The sequence below is a fragment of the Dromiciops gliroides genome, chromosome 4 (assembly GCF_019393635.1).
Source record: "Dromiciops gliroides isolate mDroGli1 chromosome 4, mDroGli1.pri, whole genome shotgun sequence".
NCBI lineage: Eukaryota > Metazoa > Chordata > Mammalia > Microbiotheria > Microbiotheriidae > Dromiciops > Dromiciops gliroides.
The window spans coordinates 165,089,382-165,110,248 of NC_057864.1; the positions used below are offsets into that span (position 1 = coordinate 165,089,382).

The window sequence follows — 20,867 nt, forward strand, 5'->3', positions numbered from 1 at the left end:
TAGGTTTATAGCAAGGATTCTTATAAAAATTGAAGGATTAATCAAAATTTCAGGTTACAGATCTTATTTTGTTTCTTTCCTAACATCTTGATTTCTAAAAACTTTATCTCTTTATTTTCCTTTTACAATTCCCATCTTGTCAGGTCTATAAGATGACTATTAATTGGTTTTCATAACTTTTTCTTAGCTGACTTATTATGAAATGTGATGTCCATATTAAAATAATCTGGTGACATAGCTGGATGATGGACTCCAATTGTATTCTGGGAGTCCATTTTCAATACTATAAATGAAAAAAGCCTTTCTCCACTGTCACCCTTTCATCTGTGAATTCTCACTTGCTGGATTTAAGTGTGCTTCCTTTCAGGTTCCCTTTGTATCTGATTCTTGTGTATTAAGCAAGAAATACCTAACCCAGCTCTCCTAGCTAGAGAATCCACAGATCACCCACCTGTAGATTTATGAAATCCTTGTATAGGGCTTCTAGTCAACTCACAGTTCCACCCTGGGGAAATACAGACCATTGAATTCATGACAGACTTGGTTTACATGAAGAGCTATATTAACAAAGCTGTGATTTCCAAGAATTGCCTGGAATCCAAGAAGCTGGGCATGTCTAAAAAGGCCAAATTGAGATAGAAGCCTTATCATAAACCTCCTAGGGGCAAAGCATGTGCTTAACATATTTAACATCTGCCCTCTCATTTCTGGAAAAGCATATTCCTGAAAGGAGTTGCAGTATAACATTTAGATGGGACAAGGACCATCTGTCTCAGTCTAAATCTTATAAGAGGCCAGTAGTTCTACAAATGGCAAAAGACAGATGTATTTACACCTTCGTGGTAAGTACCTCTAAGCACTGCTTTAAGACTGGCTTTGGTACCAGCTGCACCAAGACTATATATGGTGAAGGCAGGTGGAGGTGCTCAACATCACCTGTCTCTAACAGCCACTGTACACTGGCCTTCTGACTGATTCTGCTTTCTGTGGGATTAGCCGTTTGCAGAGACCTATATTTGTGCTTTTGTGAGTCACTGATGCGAATGGTTCCCTTAACCTATGAATGGTAAGAATAGGATTGAGAAGTATTCAGTCTCCATTTTAATCTTTTATGTTTTTATCTTCCTATGATATAAATCTACAGTTGAGAATTGTTAAGTAGAAATTCACAGATGCTTGCCTTATACGTGTATATAAAACAAGTGATAAGGAAGCAGTGGATTAATTATTTTGGTTAATTTTCTAGAATATAATTTTTTATGATATTAACTGAATCAAGATCCCCATTTCTATCTCAGAAAATTTAAATACCCTGGAATCTTACAATAACCAATAACCCCAGGGGTAGTTAGGTAGCACAGTGGATAAAGCACCAGCCCTGGATTCAGGAGGACCTGAGTTCAAATTCGACTTCAGACACTTGACACTTACTAGCTGTGTGACCCTGGGAAAGTCACTTAACCCTCATTACCACCCTCCCCCCCCAAAAAAAGAATGTAAGGGGGGAACCAATTAAGAACCTTGGTCTTTTCCGCTTCTACCTCTCCACAGGTCTTTAATTTTGTTCACTCTCTGCTGCATTCTTGGGCTGTTTAAGTCACATTTTTCATTTATCCACCAGTCCCTTTGAAGATGATGAAAGTAATGAAACCTAGACAAGTGCTGAGGAAGATTTCCTGTTCTAAAAAAAGCAAATGATGCCATTCGAAGGTGGGAGTTAGATCTTTGTAGAAGATTCATTAACAATTCTAGGCCACCTTTGCTTACCTGGAAGTTTTATCTTGACCTGAGGCCAAAATCTTGCAGTCAGTGTAATGGTAGTTTAGGGGTTAGATTTTGGAAATAATCTGTCTTGCATAATAGTAGAAGACAATTGTATCTTTCCCCTACTTCTCCATCCCTTTGCTACTAGCCCAAGAAACTTACAGATTGATAGCTGAGTTTTGAATGTTTTGGATCAACATGTCAAATCATAGCTACTATATTCATTTTATTAGAATACCTACACATCAGCATGCTTGAATATATAGCATACACTAGAGTTTGAATTTCCAGCTTTTTTGCACTAAACTAGTGTAATGAACATTAAGCCTCATCGTACTGTATTGCAGCCTGCTGCCATACTAGGGCCCTTGGAGATGAAGTCCACTATAAACTGTACATGTTAGCAGGCATAACTTACTTTCTTTTTCTTTCTCTCTCTCTATCTCTCTCTTTTTTTTTTTTTTTTTTTTTTTGCAGGGCAATGACTTGCCCACGATCACACAGAGGCATTACTTTCTATCACAGAAGTTAGGATAATCTTTTTATGATATACTAATCTTCTTTAAGTGAATGTCTGCCATATTTCTCAGTACCATTTATACCATAGAACTACATGAGATTTTAAACTTTTGTACTGTTCTGACTGCTGCCAAAATCACCTGTGTTTTTTTTCCTGTCTAGATTTTAGACATGCAGTGATGTTATTCAATTAGTGGCCTTCACCTAGAGAATGCTGGGTTTTTATGCTAGGAATCACTGAAACTTAGTTTTAACCCAATTTTAATCCCTGATCTAGCCCTCTGGGCTTGCTCTTTACTCTGTATAAGATATTTTATCTTATTAGCCCTCTTTTTAATACCACCAAATGCTTTTTTTTTTTTTTGCAGGGCAATTGGGGTTAAGTGACTTGCCCAGGGTCACACAGCTAGTAAGTGTTAAGTGTCTGAGGCCGGATTTGAACTCAGGTACTCCTGAAATCCAGGGCCGGTGCTCTATCCACTGTGCCATCTAGCTGCCCCCACCAAATGCTTTTTTATATTTAAAAACATTATTTTATTTTTTCCAATTATATATATAGTTTTTAACTTTAATTTTTTCATTTATTTAGAATTTAGTTTTTCCAAATTACATGCAAAAACAGTTTTTAATGTACATTTTAAAAACTTTCAACATTAATTTTTTATAAGATTTTCTTCCTCTGTCCCTTTCTCATCCCCCATCTCCAAGATGGCAAGCAGTCTGATATAGGTTATACATGTGCACCATAGTCATGTTGTGAAAGAAGAAAAAGAGCAAAAGGGAAGCCACAAAAAAAAAAAAAACAAAACCAAAATGAAAATAGTATGCTTCAATCTGCATTCAGAATCCATCGGTTTTTTCTCTGGATATGGATAGCATTTTCCATCATGAGTCTAATTTTCTTGCATCATTGTATTGCTAAGTCAATATAGTTGATCATCGTGCAATGTCCGCAAGTGCATTTTGAAGGAGCTTCTAGTGGATAGAAGGAAAACTATGTATGCTAAGGATGAATGGAAGGACTGTTGGAATAGTCTTGTATATATATATATATATATATGATTCAGTGAATTTCAGATGCTGTGTTGCCTTTTAGTTAGAACAAGACAGATATGCTCAGGTTGGGAGGAAATCACTGAAAATCATAAGAAAGGAAATTAAAGGTAAATGTTTTCTTCTTTGAAAGTAGTATTTTTTCCTTAATTTTATCAACTGTGTACCTTTACATTTGTCACCACCACCTTCATAAAACTGCTTCTCTGCACCCCATCATCACCATTGGTTTCAGTGAGCCACAGGGCTCTTAGTAGAAATAGAACCAGTCTGCCTTTTTTTTTTCTAGTGACACATTTCTTTTTTGAAATTCAGTCCATCTCTACTTACTCTCTTTTTCTTTTCTTTTCCTTTCCTTTTCTTTTTTTCTCTTCTCTTCCCCCCTCTCTCTCCCTCCCTCCCTTCTGTTTTTCCTTCCTTCCTTCCATGAAAGAGAAGGGAATGTAGATAAAAATCTCTGGTGGTGATTTTTGCCTAGATTCTGACATTTAAATTTTTCCATCTTATGGACTTTGGTTCTAAAGAAAATCCTCCACATGTTGAATGTATTCTGAGATCAGAAAACTTATTAGTCTCTTCTAACCACCATTTGTCCTACAATCCAAGAGAGTGAGCTCTGACAATGCCACAAGCTCCTAAACAGGGGACAACAAAATCAAATTAGCAGTAAATCAGAATTAAAGCTTGGGAAAGACAAGAAGAATCATTTCTTGTATATGTGTGGAAAATGAGTATGTTTCAGTTGCTATTCATCAGAGATTGGCACGCAGAATCCATCACAAGCATTATGGTTCTGGAATTCATCCGTAAAGAAACATGAGCAACTTCAGTTCTTTATTATTTTGAACAAAGTAGCCTAGAGTTTTTCTCTAGAGAGATTCAACTCCCTATAATATTTATACATGATCATTTGCTATTCTATCAAGTGGCAAGGCCTGATTTCTAAGACAATATTATCAAGTATGTATATATATAATGCTGGGAATATTTTAAATATTCTGGATTTCTTACCAAAAATTGAGTCTTAGCCTGCACATAAGATATTTTTCTTTTAGAAAAGATGACTTATTGTTCTTAAAATCCCTTGGCACTAGATATGATGTCATAGAGAACTGTTCTCTTTTCTAATATTTGGCATTTTTTTGCCTGTATTTTTTGTCTTATTCTTTCAGAGTATGGCTCCTGTGTTACTATGCCCATTCCAGTAGGCATATTCATAAATGCAACCCATATTTAAAAAGCATCAGGACAGGATTTGGTGTATGAGACTATTCCTTCCTATCAGCCAGGATAGCTGAAACCAGCTGAAACATTTGCAAATTTTCCCACCTCCTCTAAATGGCTCTAAAACAAAGGGCTAAATCTTAAGTTTTGGATCTCTTGATCTCATTCTGCACAGTATGCTTCTCTCCTTCTTATCTTGGAATCCAGTTAGATCAGACATATACTTTTCTGTGCACAAAGTGGTTAATCTTTATTGGGTAGGACTCCTAAACCCATGACCATTTAAGAACAAATACCTATTTGATGCTGATATGTTAGTCCCTGAGATCCAAGAATACTTTGGATTTGAGTTGCCTAGAGTTATACAGACAGAGTTGCCTGCATTATATCCTATTGACCTACCCTAAATCTAAAATGCAGCTGGTTTGCTATTAGACAAACTAAACAAGACAGCTGGATCTTGGGCTTGTCCTTTGTGACTTTGGATTTTCATTCTTTTCTCCCCAATGAAACAAGATGAAGCAGCCACATTTCAAAAGAACAGCTGACACTCCCTACAAAAAGTCAGTAAATACATCAGTTACCCCAGCTCTTTGGAGTTCAACAGGTCTCCTTTTACATGCATATGGCAGTGGTCCAGGTTAATGGGGAGGGAGGAAAAGGGAAGACATATCATGCTCAATGAACATGTGCCCACTTATCCTCCACCCTTTCTAGGGCCATGTTTGCTCTTAGGTCCTTTAGCACACTGGGCTGATATTAAAGAGATGAAGAGCTCTAGGCCTCTGTGAGTTTCATTTCTTACATTTTATATAAACCTGGTCATCCTGAGGAAAGGTAGATCCCTGGTACTATATCAATCCTCTGCTTATCCCAGTTTGTTATGTACTACTATATCTGGATACTCACATTATGCTTTTGGACTTGTATAGAAAAGAGAATAGATACAGAAGTTGCAATACTGATTACATATTGCTACCTAACAGGAACCAGGAGAGAGGGGGAGGGAAGGAGGGAGGGAGAAAGGGAGAGAGGGAGGGAGGGAGAGAGGGGAGGAGTGAGAGAGAATATACAGTTCAAATATTTTTTTGTGGATTAATTGTATACATATTTTTCATGGAAAAGAGACTTACTGAATTTGAAGGAATGATACTAATTTTATGTATAACTATTACCTGTTCTTTTAAAATATGTTGGCTTCATCTTCTTACATTGGTGCCAAAAGATCAAAAATCTGAAGTCACAAAGGATGATATGCCAAAGATCTAGCAGTTTTCTTCATCTCATTGTAACTGAGCTTTAGTTTGGTATTAGTCTGAGATGTGCGAGTTGGGGATAGGTTAGTGAGATGGATATGGTGAGCTTTAACCAAAAATGGTCAGTCAGTCTAGGCAACTCAAGCCAGAGAGACTCCCAGATTTCAAGAGCTGGAACATTTGCATTGCTCTGATTAGTGAACCGGACAAGAGATGACCACCTTAGTGATTAGGGAGCAATGCAGTAAGGAAGTGGAATTCCTTTTCAAGACTAGAAAGGAGGGCTAGAAATTAAGACTTTATTTTGGAGTTAGTGGTGGGACAGGGGAGAAATGGCTTTAGCCATTGGTTCTTATGACAGTTGTGCTTGCTGTACACTTGGATCTTTTAGTTTGGAATAGGTATTTAGGTCATTATCTCCTCTTTTACTTTCACACCCTCTGTTGCATTAAGGCTATTTATATGCCTCCTCTATTAGTCTGTGCACTCCTTTAGGCCAAGGACCCCATAATCTTACTTACCTTTGTATTTTTTTTATTGTTTACAAAATAGAAGAGTACACAATGAATTCTTATTGACTGACTGAACTAGTGAATTGAGAAGTAACATAATTCGTTTGTAATTGACTGTCTTCTGATTATGTAAATATTAACTGCTATACATTTGTATCAAGAAGATCTCTGGATTTTCTGTTTTTAAATGCTTATAGCTACTTTCCCCCCTTAGTCTTTAATTTGCTTTTTATGCTTTATTGTTTCTGCCCTTTTCTTGATGTTCTTTGTGCCAAAATCTGATCTTCTTGCCATCAGGATTGTTACTCCATGTTGTGGCAATATTTTGCTGTATTTTCTCTTTCTATGTGTTCACAAAGCACCAAAAGACCTATAGTAACTAACAGAAATATTGAAAAATAATTTAGATAGAAGTTTAGTGAGACTTGCCACCAATGTTTTATAATATTTGACCCCATCTCTCATATTTTTCAAATGCCAGCAAAGTTATATAACTTTGATCTTTGAAGTTTTGATATAATTGAAATTCCTATTCTTATGTGTAAGAACTGCATAGTATGTTGCTGTGATTGGGCTATTTTGTAATAGAAATGCAAGTTAGATTTAATGCTGGTATTTGATTTTGCATCCTAAGTTGTATTTAAAACAATTGACTGTGGTTTTATTTTGCTGCTTTCCAAGTTAGTCCATAGAGGATTAGTGGTAGGAAGTGAATGTCTTGCAACACTATTAAGCTGCATGCTAATTTCCTGGAATGCAACCAAAAAAACAGGGACAGAGAATCATACTAAAAGCTTGTTATTGTACCTTATATTTGTCCCTTCTGCTCTGCAATGTACCTTTCTATTTGTTATCAACATGCAGCATTTTATGGAAAGTTTTGTGATTTCCAGGCAGCCTAAAATTGCCACTAGGGAATAACAAGAAGATGATACCGGTCATTCAATATTATGGCAATTCTGATATTCAGCTATCTTTAGTCAGTTTGAAACATTTCATGACGCATATCCACACATCTGTTGCTATTGACACTGCTACTATTTTCTCCATCTGATTATGTATTTAACTTGAATATTGTTTGAAGGGCCCTTAGCTATGGATTTCACTTGACTTTATCTTGGGAATCCTACATGGGTGTTAAAGGGGGAAAATAGAAAATTCTAAGACCTCTTGATTGCATGAAACCCATGGATATTGTTGGAATATTGGCAAGGGCTTTGCAAACAATTAACTTATTTGGATATTTTTATGCTTAATCCTTAACAGCATGATGTACACTGTAATTGTTAATGTTAATGAGTTCTCATCTAATTTTTTGTGCATTTTTCCCCCCTTTTACATGAAGGCCTTATCTGTTTGGAGCGGGGTGTTTTTCCATAAAAGCTCCATGGTGAGTCCCAGTTCAATCCCCGCATGCCTAATTCATTTGCTGTACTCACAGAAAGTAACTCTGTTTTGTAGTTTTGTTTTCAACTGCATGGGCTGATTCACAGCTGGAGGCACTGCAAACTTAGTTTTTAGGTGGGGAGATGACTTGACATTCAAGCTTTTGAAAAGCAACTTTTCTGGGTCCTCATATCACAGAAAAAATAAAAACTGTATACTATTGCTTTAAAAAGAAAAAAATTATAGTAGAAACCCCTTATTTTCAGGAATAAAAAGGGTGAAACTTTCAATTACTATGGTGGAAGCTATCTTGTCCATCATAATTGATGTAGAGAAGAGATTCTGGATTTGTTGTGTAACTAAATGTGTGGTATGGTGCGATGCAATAGAGAGGTTTTGCTGAATTTTCCTTGGTTCAGCTCAGGAGACTATTTCCCTTTCGAGGCATTTTAGGTATAAGTAAAAGAGAATTAAAATTAAGGCTCCAAGGGGAAAGCAGTAAAGAAAATGTTGAAAAATTAAAAATAATACATGTTTATAATACTTTAAAGTGCAAGTCATGCTTTTGTACGAAGATCTGAAATAAAACAAGGGGAATTTATGTTTACTATCATTGCATGAAGGAAAAATTAGGTCATTTTGAAAAGTCCATACAGTTTTTCATTGAATTATTAATTTTTTTAAAATTAATTTTTTAACTACTCTAGGAGAGTAGTTTTTTGTTTGTTTTTTCTTTAATTAGTCTTTTGCTATTCCAGACGTATGGGGGAGATTTACAGGTATAGTTTGCATAGCTGCTAATAGGAATTTTCCCCATTACACTGTTATTACGGGACCAGGATTTACTCCTAAATGAGTCTCCGTAGGAAAAGAGAAGTTTAAGTGTTTTTCTAAGGTAGCTTGTAATCAGATAAGAACACGTTTAAGAGATCAGATGTTGTAGATATTTGAATTAATGTCAAAGTAGGCTTGGAATATATAGCAATGAAAATAGAATTTTCCTTTTTAACTAAGTAGTTATAAGTAGTATATGTAAAGCAAAAGCAGTTTTAATCACTTCCTAAGGCAGAGGGATACTTGTGAAGTCACTGCTCTTGGGATAATATGGATTAAGGAAAACAAGAATGATATGAGTGGAATAAAATCCCTTGAATCATTTAAATTGTTTTATTAATATTCTTAACTGACATCATACGGTTTCTTTAGAACATATTAATCAGATGCCCACCCGGTGCAACTTGTAATGAGACTTGGTCCTGAAAAACAAAACCAAACCAAGCCAAACCAAAAACACTGTCAACATGCACAGCAATGAATTTCCTCATCTAGCTTTCAGAAAAGAACTTGGAATTGAAATTCATTTTAGGATGAATATCTTCTAAGTACAAAGGGGGGGAAAATCAACATACTAATATGGATGGAGAAACAAATGTTGTGTGAAATAAGAAGGGACTTTTCGATCCCAAACTTGTGGGCTCTTCGAACTTAAACAAAGGCACTTGTCAACCAGAAATGATTTTGGGCTAAAACAAGATTAAAAGAGCCAGATTAAAGAAAGGGATATATGAAATATAGGAGTCTTTTAAATCATTGCCTGTCTTTTAGAAGACTGCCTTGTGGTTTGTTTGATGCCATCGTTAGCACACGAGAAACTCGTTTTTACTCACTTATGCAGACTTGGAGAGAACAAAAAAAGCCCTCTTTAAAAAGTTTCTTTGCCTCGCAGTGCATGTTTTTTCCATTAAGCTTTTAATGAAACCTCAAATTATGGCAGCCAAATGAATATAGATTTGACAGCTTCTTACATGTTGTTTATAAAAGTTTCTTTGTTTTAATAGGTTTTTTCTTTTTTGCTATTTTCTCTGTATTATTGATTACTCAGCTTGCAGAGTATGTTTTTATTTACTAATCTGAAATAAAAACTATGATAAACAAATGAATGCAAGGTACTTACATGAGAAAAGTATTTTATGTAATATGACTGAAGGGAAGTTTTTTAAGATTCTCAAAAATCAAAATATAAATCTCATACACTACTTTCTAAGGATCTATGGAGCAGAGAACATGGATGAAGTTGTCTAAGGAAGTTTTGGCTTTTGGTAAATCATACTTTTCATGTCCTTCTTTCTGGCACTTTATTCATTTGCCCAACAAATGAGCCAATTTTAGTATAGTTCCTCTGCTGGATAGTAAATACAGTAGAAAACTTTGTTTTCTAGTTAGGACACTATTAAGTTCTCTTTATCAGTGGTGATTTCAGAAGAGAGTGTCTTTGTCAGTTTAGATGACCACTCTGAGTGAATTTAATGTGACCATATATATATATATATAAATAAAAAAGTAAATAGGGAAATGTTTTTTAATGTAGAATTAAAAAGAAATTACTATAATTACTGTTAATGTTTACTTAAAATGTTATTTAGAGTGCCTACAGTGAAACCAATACTGTTTAAATGATTACTCAATTCGAGTTAATTTTTTAAAACAAGAAATATGTAGGATTTATGAAAATGTTTTTGTATTCATATGTTCACTCCTCTACATGTGCAGATACATTTACCTATTTGATGAGATCCTTGAAACAAAGTGACTATATTAAATTCCACTTATTTGAAAGGCATTATATCCATTTAAACACTATGTTTATAGATTTTAAATATATTATTTAGCTCACATAAGAAATTATAACCAATTTTGTTATTTCTTTTAAACCAGCTTTCAATATTATTTCATTTATTATTAGTGTTTTTTGCAAAATGTCAAAGTACCAGGGGGGGAACATTTTATTTTAGTTTTGTGTCCATTGTTTTATTTAGTTCTACTTTGTTAAGTGATCCAGGTTGGTTTGGGGTGTTTTGTTTTGTTTTGGTTTTTTGGTAATATTTTCTTCCCTATTTTATGTTTTTCTTCATCTTTTTTGTTGTTGTTGATGACAAGCTAACAAAAATTTTAAAATAAAAACAATGCTGTAGGGTGTCTTAAGCACTCTTTCTGGGAGAGAGAAACATTTCCCTTCTTGGATAGTAAAATTACTGAGCTTAGTTTGAGTATGTACATTTTTTACTTTAGTCATACTCATCAAATAAAACTTTGGTCTTCAGGAATAATCTGTGTGACTGGTTTGAGGAATTGTTATTATTATCCTATCTTTGTGAGCAAACATTTTCAGTTTTCCAACTTAGCTCATATTCAGTAAAGCCAGGTAAGAAGTAACAAAACAGTGAGAAGACCCACAAATTAATGTTAAAGCTTTTAGATGAGGAAAAATGAAAGAAAAATGGGCTTGGGCATTTAATTAGGAGATACCATGCCAATGAGGGCATTTCAATCAGTATTTTAATTTGATTTTACAAAATAAATCTTAAATATATTGACTCATTTCTTTTGGTGTTTTTAGAAAGGGGTAGAAACAGTGCCTCCATCTTCTCTATTGGTTCTGTCTGTGTTTTGTGTTCATCTCAGCAGGGCATTAAGGGCTCCGTCTGCTTCTTGTGTCATGCATGCACTTACTGGGCACATCTCCTCCAATGGTACACAGTAAATTCATCCAGAGAAAAGGAAACCTTTTTCCTATAGTGTTAAAGCTGTTCTTGTTACAGACTTGAAAATTTTCCCCAAATATCTGCAATTGATTGTGGAAAGGAAAAAAAAAAACAGCAAGAAAATCTTAGTATCTGAGCTTGCTTGATCACTTTCAAACAGTAAGAACCAATATGGAAATAAAACAGGATTTCAGTAATTTCTCTAAATGACCCACCCATTAATGCTAACATCAGCACAACTCCTTTTTCTGTAAGAATTATTCTCATAGATGTTTGGTCAGATAGATATTCAAAGAAATCCAGTCTTCTGTTTCAAGCCTCATTTCTCTCTTTTCTTTTCTTCCTTGAGAATAATGCTCTGCCACTATAGATTTGGTAAATATAGTGATTTAGATTTGTGTCTCTGAAGTGGTAAAAGTTGTTTCGGTGCATGTGTTGCTTTGGGTTTGGCTCAAAAATTAAGCCAAACTTGCCTTTTAATTTTTGCACATAGGATAATTTATGAGGTACTGACAGGTTAAGGGGCAGCAAAGAGCAGTAGTTTATTGTAAAAACTAGTCCGTCACCACCTATGTTCATCATGATGTTTTTGATCTCATTTCTAAATTCAAAAAAGGTGGGATACATCCAGTAATCAGTAGAATTAGTCTCTAATAACCTTTCCCCAAATTCCATTCAGAAACAAATGATATTTTCCTCATGTTTAATTTATCCATTATTTTAAGAGAGCAGGGGGCAGGAGGTTTGCAGAAGAGACAAAGCCTTCAGACACCTCAAGTTTAGAAACTATTTTCTAATGGAAAGTGTTTTATATTGCAATTTGTCAAATTCTCCGTATAGAAAGAATGAGATGTGAAAAATTAGGGAAAATTTTCGAATCAGAATACTTTTCCAAAGGAGTGATTACTACAGAATTTTCTGCAATAAGCCACTCCAAATGGTTTAAGGGTTTCACAGAGTTTTGTCTTTCTGTCTATGAAAGATTATTTTGAGATAGAAACATTTGGCACTGTGGAAACAAACACTTGCTCGTGATAATGCCCTTGTCATATGGTGGTTTAAAAATCCTTTGGCCTCCTGAACCATGAAGATTCAACTTGTGAATTTTCTGGACTTTGTCATTTCCAGACTACCTTTGAGCTGACTCAGAAAAGGTGGAATTATGTCAACCTTTCTATTTCCTTCTTTTGGATATTGTGGTGCAGGAAAGAGTTTGACAATAATAAAAGAAATGTCTCCTTTACACACTGTGACCCTTTTTCTGGCTCCCACTTTTTTGAGATATTTCTGGGATAATCCTGCTTTGCTGAACTATCCTCCCCTTGTAGTCATGATGATGGGAAGACCTTCATTAAATTGGCCCTCTCTACAAGTGTTCCACACACCCATTCCCCAGCTGTGTCGTGGGGCAGGCAGCAAGCAATTTTCAAGGAAGTCAACACTTTTGATCATGTATTGAACACTGATTGTGGGATCTGTCAATATAAAGAAATACTGAAATAAATACTAAGAGCTATTGATGTACCTTTAAGCTTCCCCTTTAATCTCTGCAGGAGCCAGTGAGCATCTGTAAGTGATAATTGTATTTGTTGGGGGGGGAGGTTGTTGAATGTGAGAGAAGAGTAATGTGCAAGACTTTGAAAGCATTGGAGAGTTCAGTTGTTGTGGCATCACTTGATTAAGCTGCAAGACACTGTAGTAAACTCACAGAATGTTTTTTTTAACATTGTGGGCATAGATTGATGCTCTTTTAATACCACTCCCCACCACATTTCTGCTCATGATTTTAATGGTTCTCTGTGGAAAGTGGCCATTTGTTTGCCCAAATTTATACTTCAGGTGAGTTTATTATGCAGATTTTTGAGAAGCCATGTTTTTCTGAAGAAGCAAGTATGTTCCGTCTTGTTTCCCTGGGCTGCTTTAGCCACTAGGCATGTGACCTACAACCCTGGTGAGAAAATGAATAGTTAAGTTGTTAACCAGCCTCCACATGACAACTCCATTCCCCACCTTCAACCCTTCTATGTGATTCTTTGATCCCACTTTTGTGAAGCAGTTCAGTTTTATTGTTCTCTAGGGACTGAGGTGTTTCTAATAAAGGGAGCTGCCCTCCAAGTACACCCAGAACACATATGCATTTGCAAGTACTTAGCTGAAAATGACTGAATTGTCACTATCTGTTCTCCCCTAATGATAAATAATATTTAGATTTCTTTCCCTATCTTACAAAACAAAATGGAAACTTAAGGGCTCTTATTGCTCTTTATGCAGCTTTATTTTAGTTCACTCTGCATTAATAATAGTAACAGTAACTCACATTTCCATAATACTCTAAAGTTTAATACAACCACTTTGTATAATATTTATTTTGTTTAGACTCAGTCGTGTCTAACTCTTTGTGACTCAATTTGGGGTTTTCTTAGCAAAGATAACTGTAGTGGTTTACTATTTCCTTCTCTACCTCATTTTACAGATGAGGAAATTGAGGCAAACAGGGTTAACATGGTCACATAGGTAGTGCCTGTGGTCGGATTCGAACTGAGATCTTTTTTACTCCAGTGCTCTATCCACTGTGCTACCTAGCTGCCCTGTGAAATAGTTATAGTCATTGTTATTGTCCATATTTATAAATGGGAAAACTGAAGCAAAGAGAAATAAAGTATTTTGCCTACAGTCACCCAGCAAGTGCAGAGAGCAAGATTTGGCCCTTTTATCACAGATGCTTAGAGTGAAAAAAATGATGGTTCAAAATAGTGGAACAGATAGATAGTCAGGACTAGTCAGGTCAGTGTGTGGGGTTGGTAGCAAAGCTTTCCCTTTCTGGAATATGTGGTTTTCTGTTGCTGCTGCTGTTGCCCATTGCAATGAGGCAGTGGAATAGAACTTTTCAGAAGACACAATGTAGAATTTAGAACATTTAAGATGATAGCTTAAATGTAAAGGATTTTAGCAAAAATGGGTTGGAGATCCTTACTCAAGTGACTGATACATTTGTAGATTATTTGTACCTTTCCTGTAGGGGGGAAAGCTTAAGAAGACAGTTCCCCCCTTTTTAGATCTCCTTCGCAGGTCCATGAAAGGTTCTAAAGGAGCTGATATGTGCATGTTGTACTCCCAAATAACAGGATGTGAAATCCTTAGTGGCAAATTCTTCATATTATAGAACATGAAATCCTTAATGGTTTTATTTCAATCTTAGCAGTAGATCCAATCCCTCTTAACAGTATTGTGTGATTTAATTTAATTAATTAATTAATTTTTAGTGAGGCAATTGGGGTTAAGTGACTTGCCCAGGGTCACACAGCTAGTTAAGTGTTAAGTGTCTGAGGCCGGATTTGAACTCAGGTACTCCTGACTCCAGGGCCGGTGCTCTATCCACTGCACCACCTAGTTGCCCCTGTGTGATTTAATTTTAATTTGTCAGATTTGAATTAAATGATGAATTTCCTATCACTCTCCTTCTTTGTCATATGGAGTCACAGAATCCCAGAGTGTGAACTTAGAATACCTGTGTATTAGCCCTTTCGAACATCATGAATCTCCTCATTAACATTCCCAATAAGTAATCCTCCAACCTATGGGAAAACCTCCAGTGACATAGAAATCATTAATATAAATAATGACTTAGCTTGAGATATTGCTTTAAGGTTTAGAAAACCCTCTTCTACTATTATTCTTAAGAGCGATATTGTATAATATGATTAAGCCTATCTTACAGTTGAGAAGATAAGAGTGACTTGTCTTGCATTATTCAACAAATAAGTCTGCAAATTGGGACTAATACCACTAGACCATACTCCCTTCCTGATAAAATGTACCCCTTTCCATATGCAAGAATGCTCTCAGTAAGGTATAGAGTCACAGGTCTTGGGTTCAGATCTCAGCCTTTCCTACTGTACTGTCACCTTGGACAAATCTCTCTGCATCAGTTTCATTGCCCGCAAAACAAAAGTTTTGGTGTATGTGGCTTCCAAGTCCTCTTCTAGCTCTAAATCTATGTCCCATTTCTTTCTAGTCCCACCACATATTCTGTGGTTCTCCTACTGGTTACCTATCTAGCTTAGCTTAGGCATATCAGAGACTACAACTGGCTTCCTTTTTTCTAAGCATGTATTTAGTTTTAGTTTGAGGTATGATTTGATAGAATTTGAGAAAACTGGCAAATGGCAAATGGCAAGAATTGTCTCTCCCTGATGGAACTCAGTGAATGCTCAAGAACATGTTCCTCATGCAGGATCTGGTTTAAAAGGTCCAGCAAGCCATCAAAGCTAGCCTTGTGCTTAGCATCCAAATATTTTCTCCCATTTCATGTTGACAAGATTATCACTGTCCTTAGAGCAAGACTTTAAAAAAAAAAATCTGTTAGCATTTCCTAGGATGGAAATGGTTGGAAGTAGGGGTGGGATGATAGAAGCATTTGAGCTATCTCAAGGGAGAATATAATAACAAAAGAAGCCTGCTACCATGGTGTAGTGGAATTGAGACCTGTATTCCAATTCCACCTCTGGTAATTTACCACCTGAGAAACCTTGAGAAACCTCTTTACCTGTCTTGTCTCCATTTCCTCATTTACAAAGGGAGAATGTTGGAGTAGATGATATCTGAGGGTCCTCCCAGCTCTAATACTCTGTGATTAATCTGTGCTCCTTAGAGCATTTCAGATAGAGTGGAGACCTGAGAAGTTGGAATTACTTCAAAGATGTTCTGATTCCTAGGAAATGGGTCAGATGCCATAAGCTATATAAAAGAAAAGAAATAAAGAAAAATGAGGAAGGGAGGGGTGTGTGTGTGTGTGTGTGTGTGTGTGTGTGTGTGTGTGTATGAGAGAGAGAGAGAGAGAGAGAGAGAGAGAGAGAGAGAGAGAGAGAGAGAGAGAGAGAAATGAAAGAGAAAGATAGGTTCTATTAGTATCTCTATTTTACAGATACGGAAACTAAAGCTGAAAGAGGTTAAACGATTTGTCCAGGGTTCTACAGGAATCTTACCTGCAGCAGGATTTGCAATCAGGTCTTCTTTCTTACTTATACCAAAATAAGATAATGATATTTCAGATGATTGTGCGAAAGTGGCCAAGCCATAAATGAATATAAACAGAGCATAAACAGAATTAATGCTAAAGAATGTAAAATATATATGAGTTTTAGGAAAGAGAACCTGCCCCTAGGACAGCTTGACAGGTAAATAGATGAGCCTTAATTTGGGGAAAGTTTGGTTAATGGAAAAGAAAAAGATCCACTTTCTTCACATAGTTAGAATAAGGCATAGCATTGTTTTGCATTTGTCCATAAATCACATAGGAAGCTGAGATTCTGTTTGGGTGCCTTAGTTAACCAGAGGCCTTCAGCCTTTACTTCAGTCTTTAACCACTCTCTTCTCTAACCAGTAAGAGACACATCATTTTCAAGGAACAAGGAGGGAAAAATAAATACCAAATAGGAAGACCAGCAAATGTAATTGCATATCATTAGATCTACTACATGCACATTGTCTGTGGCATTTTGAATGAGAGCATTTTTGGGGTTTCATTCTGTGCAATCTGGTTATTTTGGTACTCAGTATTATGGGTGTATGTGTTGTCTCCATTCTCTTGTATCTCCCACATATTGCCAACCCCACATCCTGTATTTCCAACTTGAAAACTGAAATTGAATGATGAATGATTTTGTTGTTATTGTGAGAGGTTTGTGCTGGCTCCACTTTTCCATCTTAAAATCCACAGGGAAGGTGGCATTGAACTGAAAAGAACAGACTTGGATTTCTCCCAGCATATATCACAACAAAGTCAGTTTTCTTTTACCTTTGAAGTTAACTTGACAAATCACTGGCACTTTAACATAATTTCTGTCTTAGTATATGTTGGACACAGTTTTCCAATCAACAGATAGAATCCCTTATGGCAAGTGCATAGCCATAGACATGGGGAGTACTTGATTTGTAAGAGGTAAAATTAGAAAATACTTCTGATCTTATTTAGTGGCGTCTTATTTCACCATGTTCATTTTTTGTTGTTTTCTTGTGTGTATGTGTTTTTTTAAAGCAAAGTTAAACCACCCCCTCAGATTTCACCTAGCAAATCACTGGGAGGAGAATTCTGTGTGGCTGCCATCTTTGGAATGTCCAGATCCTGGTTTGCAAATAATCCTGGTCTAAAACGAGAAAAAGGTTTGTATCTTTATTGAAATTGCATATTTGGCCTTTTTAAGAATTTTTTCTTTTGATAAATTGCCTTCTAGTTATTTCAGTACATTTTGTGACAATTACTACATTTGAATATCCTCTTAATTTGCATATATCACCTCAGTTCTTTATGCCCAGCTTTCATAGGATTAAGAAAAAAGGCATGGTCTCTCCCTATATATGTGAAATGAGGGCCTATAGAGCTTTTATCAGAATTGGCATTTCAAAGAGCTGTGCAGATAAGGAAGATATTGATAAGGGCACCAGTGTTGATTTATGTCTATACTGCAACAAATAATGCTGATTATTCAGTAAGGATCTAGCTTGAGTATAGATTTCCCCACCCCCCTTGCATGCGTATCCAAAAATTTGAATTTCAGAAACTGATTCAGAAATAACAGGACTTTTTAGACACATGCCTTCATATGACTTCAAAGCCAAGTACAAGCGCTTCTCTCCCACACTTCTGGCTTGTTTCCCACTATTTAGAAACATAATCAATTGGTCAAAAGCTTTTATTAGGTACCTACTGTATACCTGCCTCTGTGCTAGACACTAGGGTGAGAAAGACAAAGAATGAATCAATCTCTACTCCCAAGGAGCTTACAGCCTTTTTATTTTTATTTATTTTTTATTTTTGGGGGGGCAATGGGGGTTAAGTGACTTGCCCAGGGTCACACAGCTAGTTAAGTGTCAAGTGTCTGAGGCCAGATTTGAACTCAGGTACTCCTGAATGCAGGGCCGGTGCTTTATCCATTGCACCACCTAGCCACTCCTTTTTTATTCTTAAACACAGCAAGGACAGCATCCCTTCAAGCTCTCTTACTTTATTGTGTTTCCCCTATATGACTAAATTTCTAGAAAGACTAGACTATAATTGCTGACTTTACAGCTTCCTTATCACTCAGTCCTCACTGCCTTGCCTTGTGTTTTTCTTCAGTGTTCCTTGATGCTTTGTCCTTTTCCCTCATATGTTACATTTCTTTGATGAATTCACTGAATCATGCTTTGTTATTGTTTTCATTTTAATTTTACAAAATGAAATGGTTCAATATATAAAGAACACAAAAGAGCATATCACATGAAACTGAAATTATATTAATTGTTATTAATGTATATTTAATTTGACTTAATAGTAACAAAAACATTCCATCTGTCGCCTCCTCTGAACTTCTTTCTTTTCTTTTTTGTATATATATTTAAAATGTTTTAGTCATCATGCATTTATTAAATGCTTGCTATGCATCCACCACTGTGCTACATGCTGGAAATATATAGAAAGGCAAAAACATCATCCCTGCCTTTAGGGAACTTGCATGCTTCTTTAGTCAGTCACTAAGCAGGTGCATTTATCAAGTACCTGCTATGTGCTAGGTATTCTGCTAGAAAGATAGTCTGCAGACCTGAAAAGAACTAGCTGTTGAGGCATGATTTCTGAAAGATAACAAAATGACCTCAAAGCTGGAAAGGACCACAGAGGACCAAATTGTACTTGAATCCTCATTTCTATAATATTCCTATGACTTGATCATCCAACATTGGCTAAAAGATCTGCAAAAGAGGGAAACTAAATATCCAAGTTCTAACACTGTGTATTCCTCTTTAAAGCAGCTCTCACTGCTAAAATTCTCCTGATATTAGGTAACAAATCAACACTGATCAAGCACCTACTATGTAGCAGGCACTGTGCTCACCACCAAGCCTACAAAGAAAAGGAAGTAGCAGTCACATGTAAACAACCATATTCAGCCAAGATTTATAAAAGATAAATTGGTGATAATAGCAGAGGAAATGTCTACCATTAAGGGGAATCTAAAAAGGATATTTGTAGAAGGGAGGATTTTAGCTGCAATTTACAAGAAATCAGGGAGGCAGGAAAATAGAAATGAGGACGGAGAGAATTTCTAGCATGGGGATTAGCTAGTGGAAATGACTACAGTTAGGAGAGTCATTATTTGGGGGGAAGGATATCAAGGAAACCACTGTCAATGGATCACAAAGAGGAAGGTGTAAGATGACGAGATTGGTAGGATGGGGCCAGGTTATGAAGGGATTGGAATAATTAACAGATGATTATTACAGATAATTATCAAATGATCCCGAAGGCAATAGGGAGTCAATAGAATTTATTAATTAGGGATATGATATATGCTTTAAGAAGAACAGTTTGAGTGGAAGATGGCCTGGTGAAGAGAGAAACTTAATTAAGGCAGGGTGGGTGGTTGATCAGAGTGCTTTTGAAGTAGTACCAGTAAGGGTGAAACAACATACAAAACAATGTACATTCAAGATATCTATAAGTGAAAAGTAATTTTGGGGAAAGGCACTAGCTATGTAGGGGACCTCTAGAAGAATGATCCATTGATCATATCTTTGGTTATCTCCACTGTGTAAATGAAGATCCGTCATCCTCTTGCCTGAATTTCAGTCCAGCTCTCACCATCCTGCTATGTATGTATGTTGGCAACTTAAGACTTACGTATTCAAAACAGATCTCACTGTCTTCCTCTTATGCTTGACTTTCTTCTAGTATCTCTAGTTTTGATATTATCTGAATCTCCCAGCTGCATAAGTTTGAAACTTTGTATCATCTTTACATTCAGTGAGGGGCTAGGTCTTGTTGATCATACCTCTACAGCACTCCTCAAACATAACCCTTCTCCATTCACACTGCCTCACTTTACAACCATTGACCTAGACTAAAATTGACTATGAATTAGTCTTACTGCTTTCATTGTATCTCCATTCCAATCCATATTTCATTCTAAAAGCATTTTTAATCAGTTATTTTGTGCTAAGCAATTTGGATATGAAGACAAAAATGAAGTATTCTATTGAGGGAGACAACATTTACACATATAATATACAAAGAACAAATACCAGGTAGTTGTTCAAGATGGGAGGACATCAACAGTTGGAAGGATTAAGAAAAATTTAATGTAGAATCTGGTCTTTAAGCTGGTAGAAGGAATTATGGATTCTGCAAGCCAAAGGTGTGGAGTGAGTACATTCCAGTAAAGGGGACAACCAATGAAAAGCACTGAGGCAGTAGGAAATGGTGTGCAGTGTGTGAGGAAGAGGAAGATGGCCAGACTAGCCTGATTATTGAAGGGTCATGTACAGTGAGGTTGGAAAGGAACATGGGGCCAGATTGTGAAGGTCTTTAAATACTAACAAAGAATTTTATATTTGATCCTGGAGGTAATAGGAAGCTATTAGAGTTTATTCAACTGGGGAACCAGGGGAAGGGAAATTAAATGAGTGCTGTATTCAGATTTTTATGTTAAAAAAAAATAACTTTGAGGGGCAGCTAGGTGGTGCAGTGGATAGAGCACCAGCCCTGGATTCAGGAGGACCTGCGTTCAAATCCGGCCTCAGACACTTAACACTTACTAGCTTTGTGAACCTGGGCAAGTCACTTAACCCAATTGCCC

General features: G+C 36.2%; 1 protein-coding gene across 1 annotated transcript in view; it reads left to right on the plus strand.

Moving 5' to 3' along the window:
- BCAS3 (BCAS3 microtubule associated cell migration factor) overlaps window positions 1–20,867 on the plus strand; it is a 789,343-nt gene that overhangs the window by 357,824 nt on the left and 410,652 nt on the right. Inside the window, exons 18-19 of the mRNA XM_044003231.1 lie at window positions 7,674–7,718; window positions 17,294–17,418. Coding sequence (XP_043859166.1) covers window positions 7,674–7,718; window positions 17,294–17,418 — 170 coding nt within the window. The remainder of the gene's footprint in view (window positions 1–7,673; window positions 7,719–17,293; window positions 17,419–20,867) is intronic.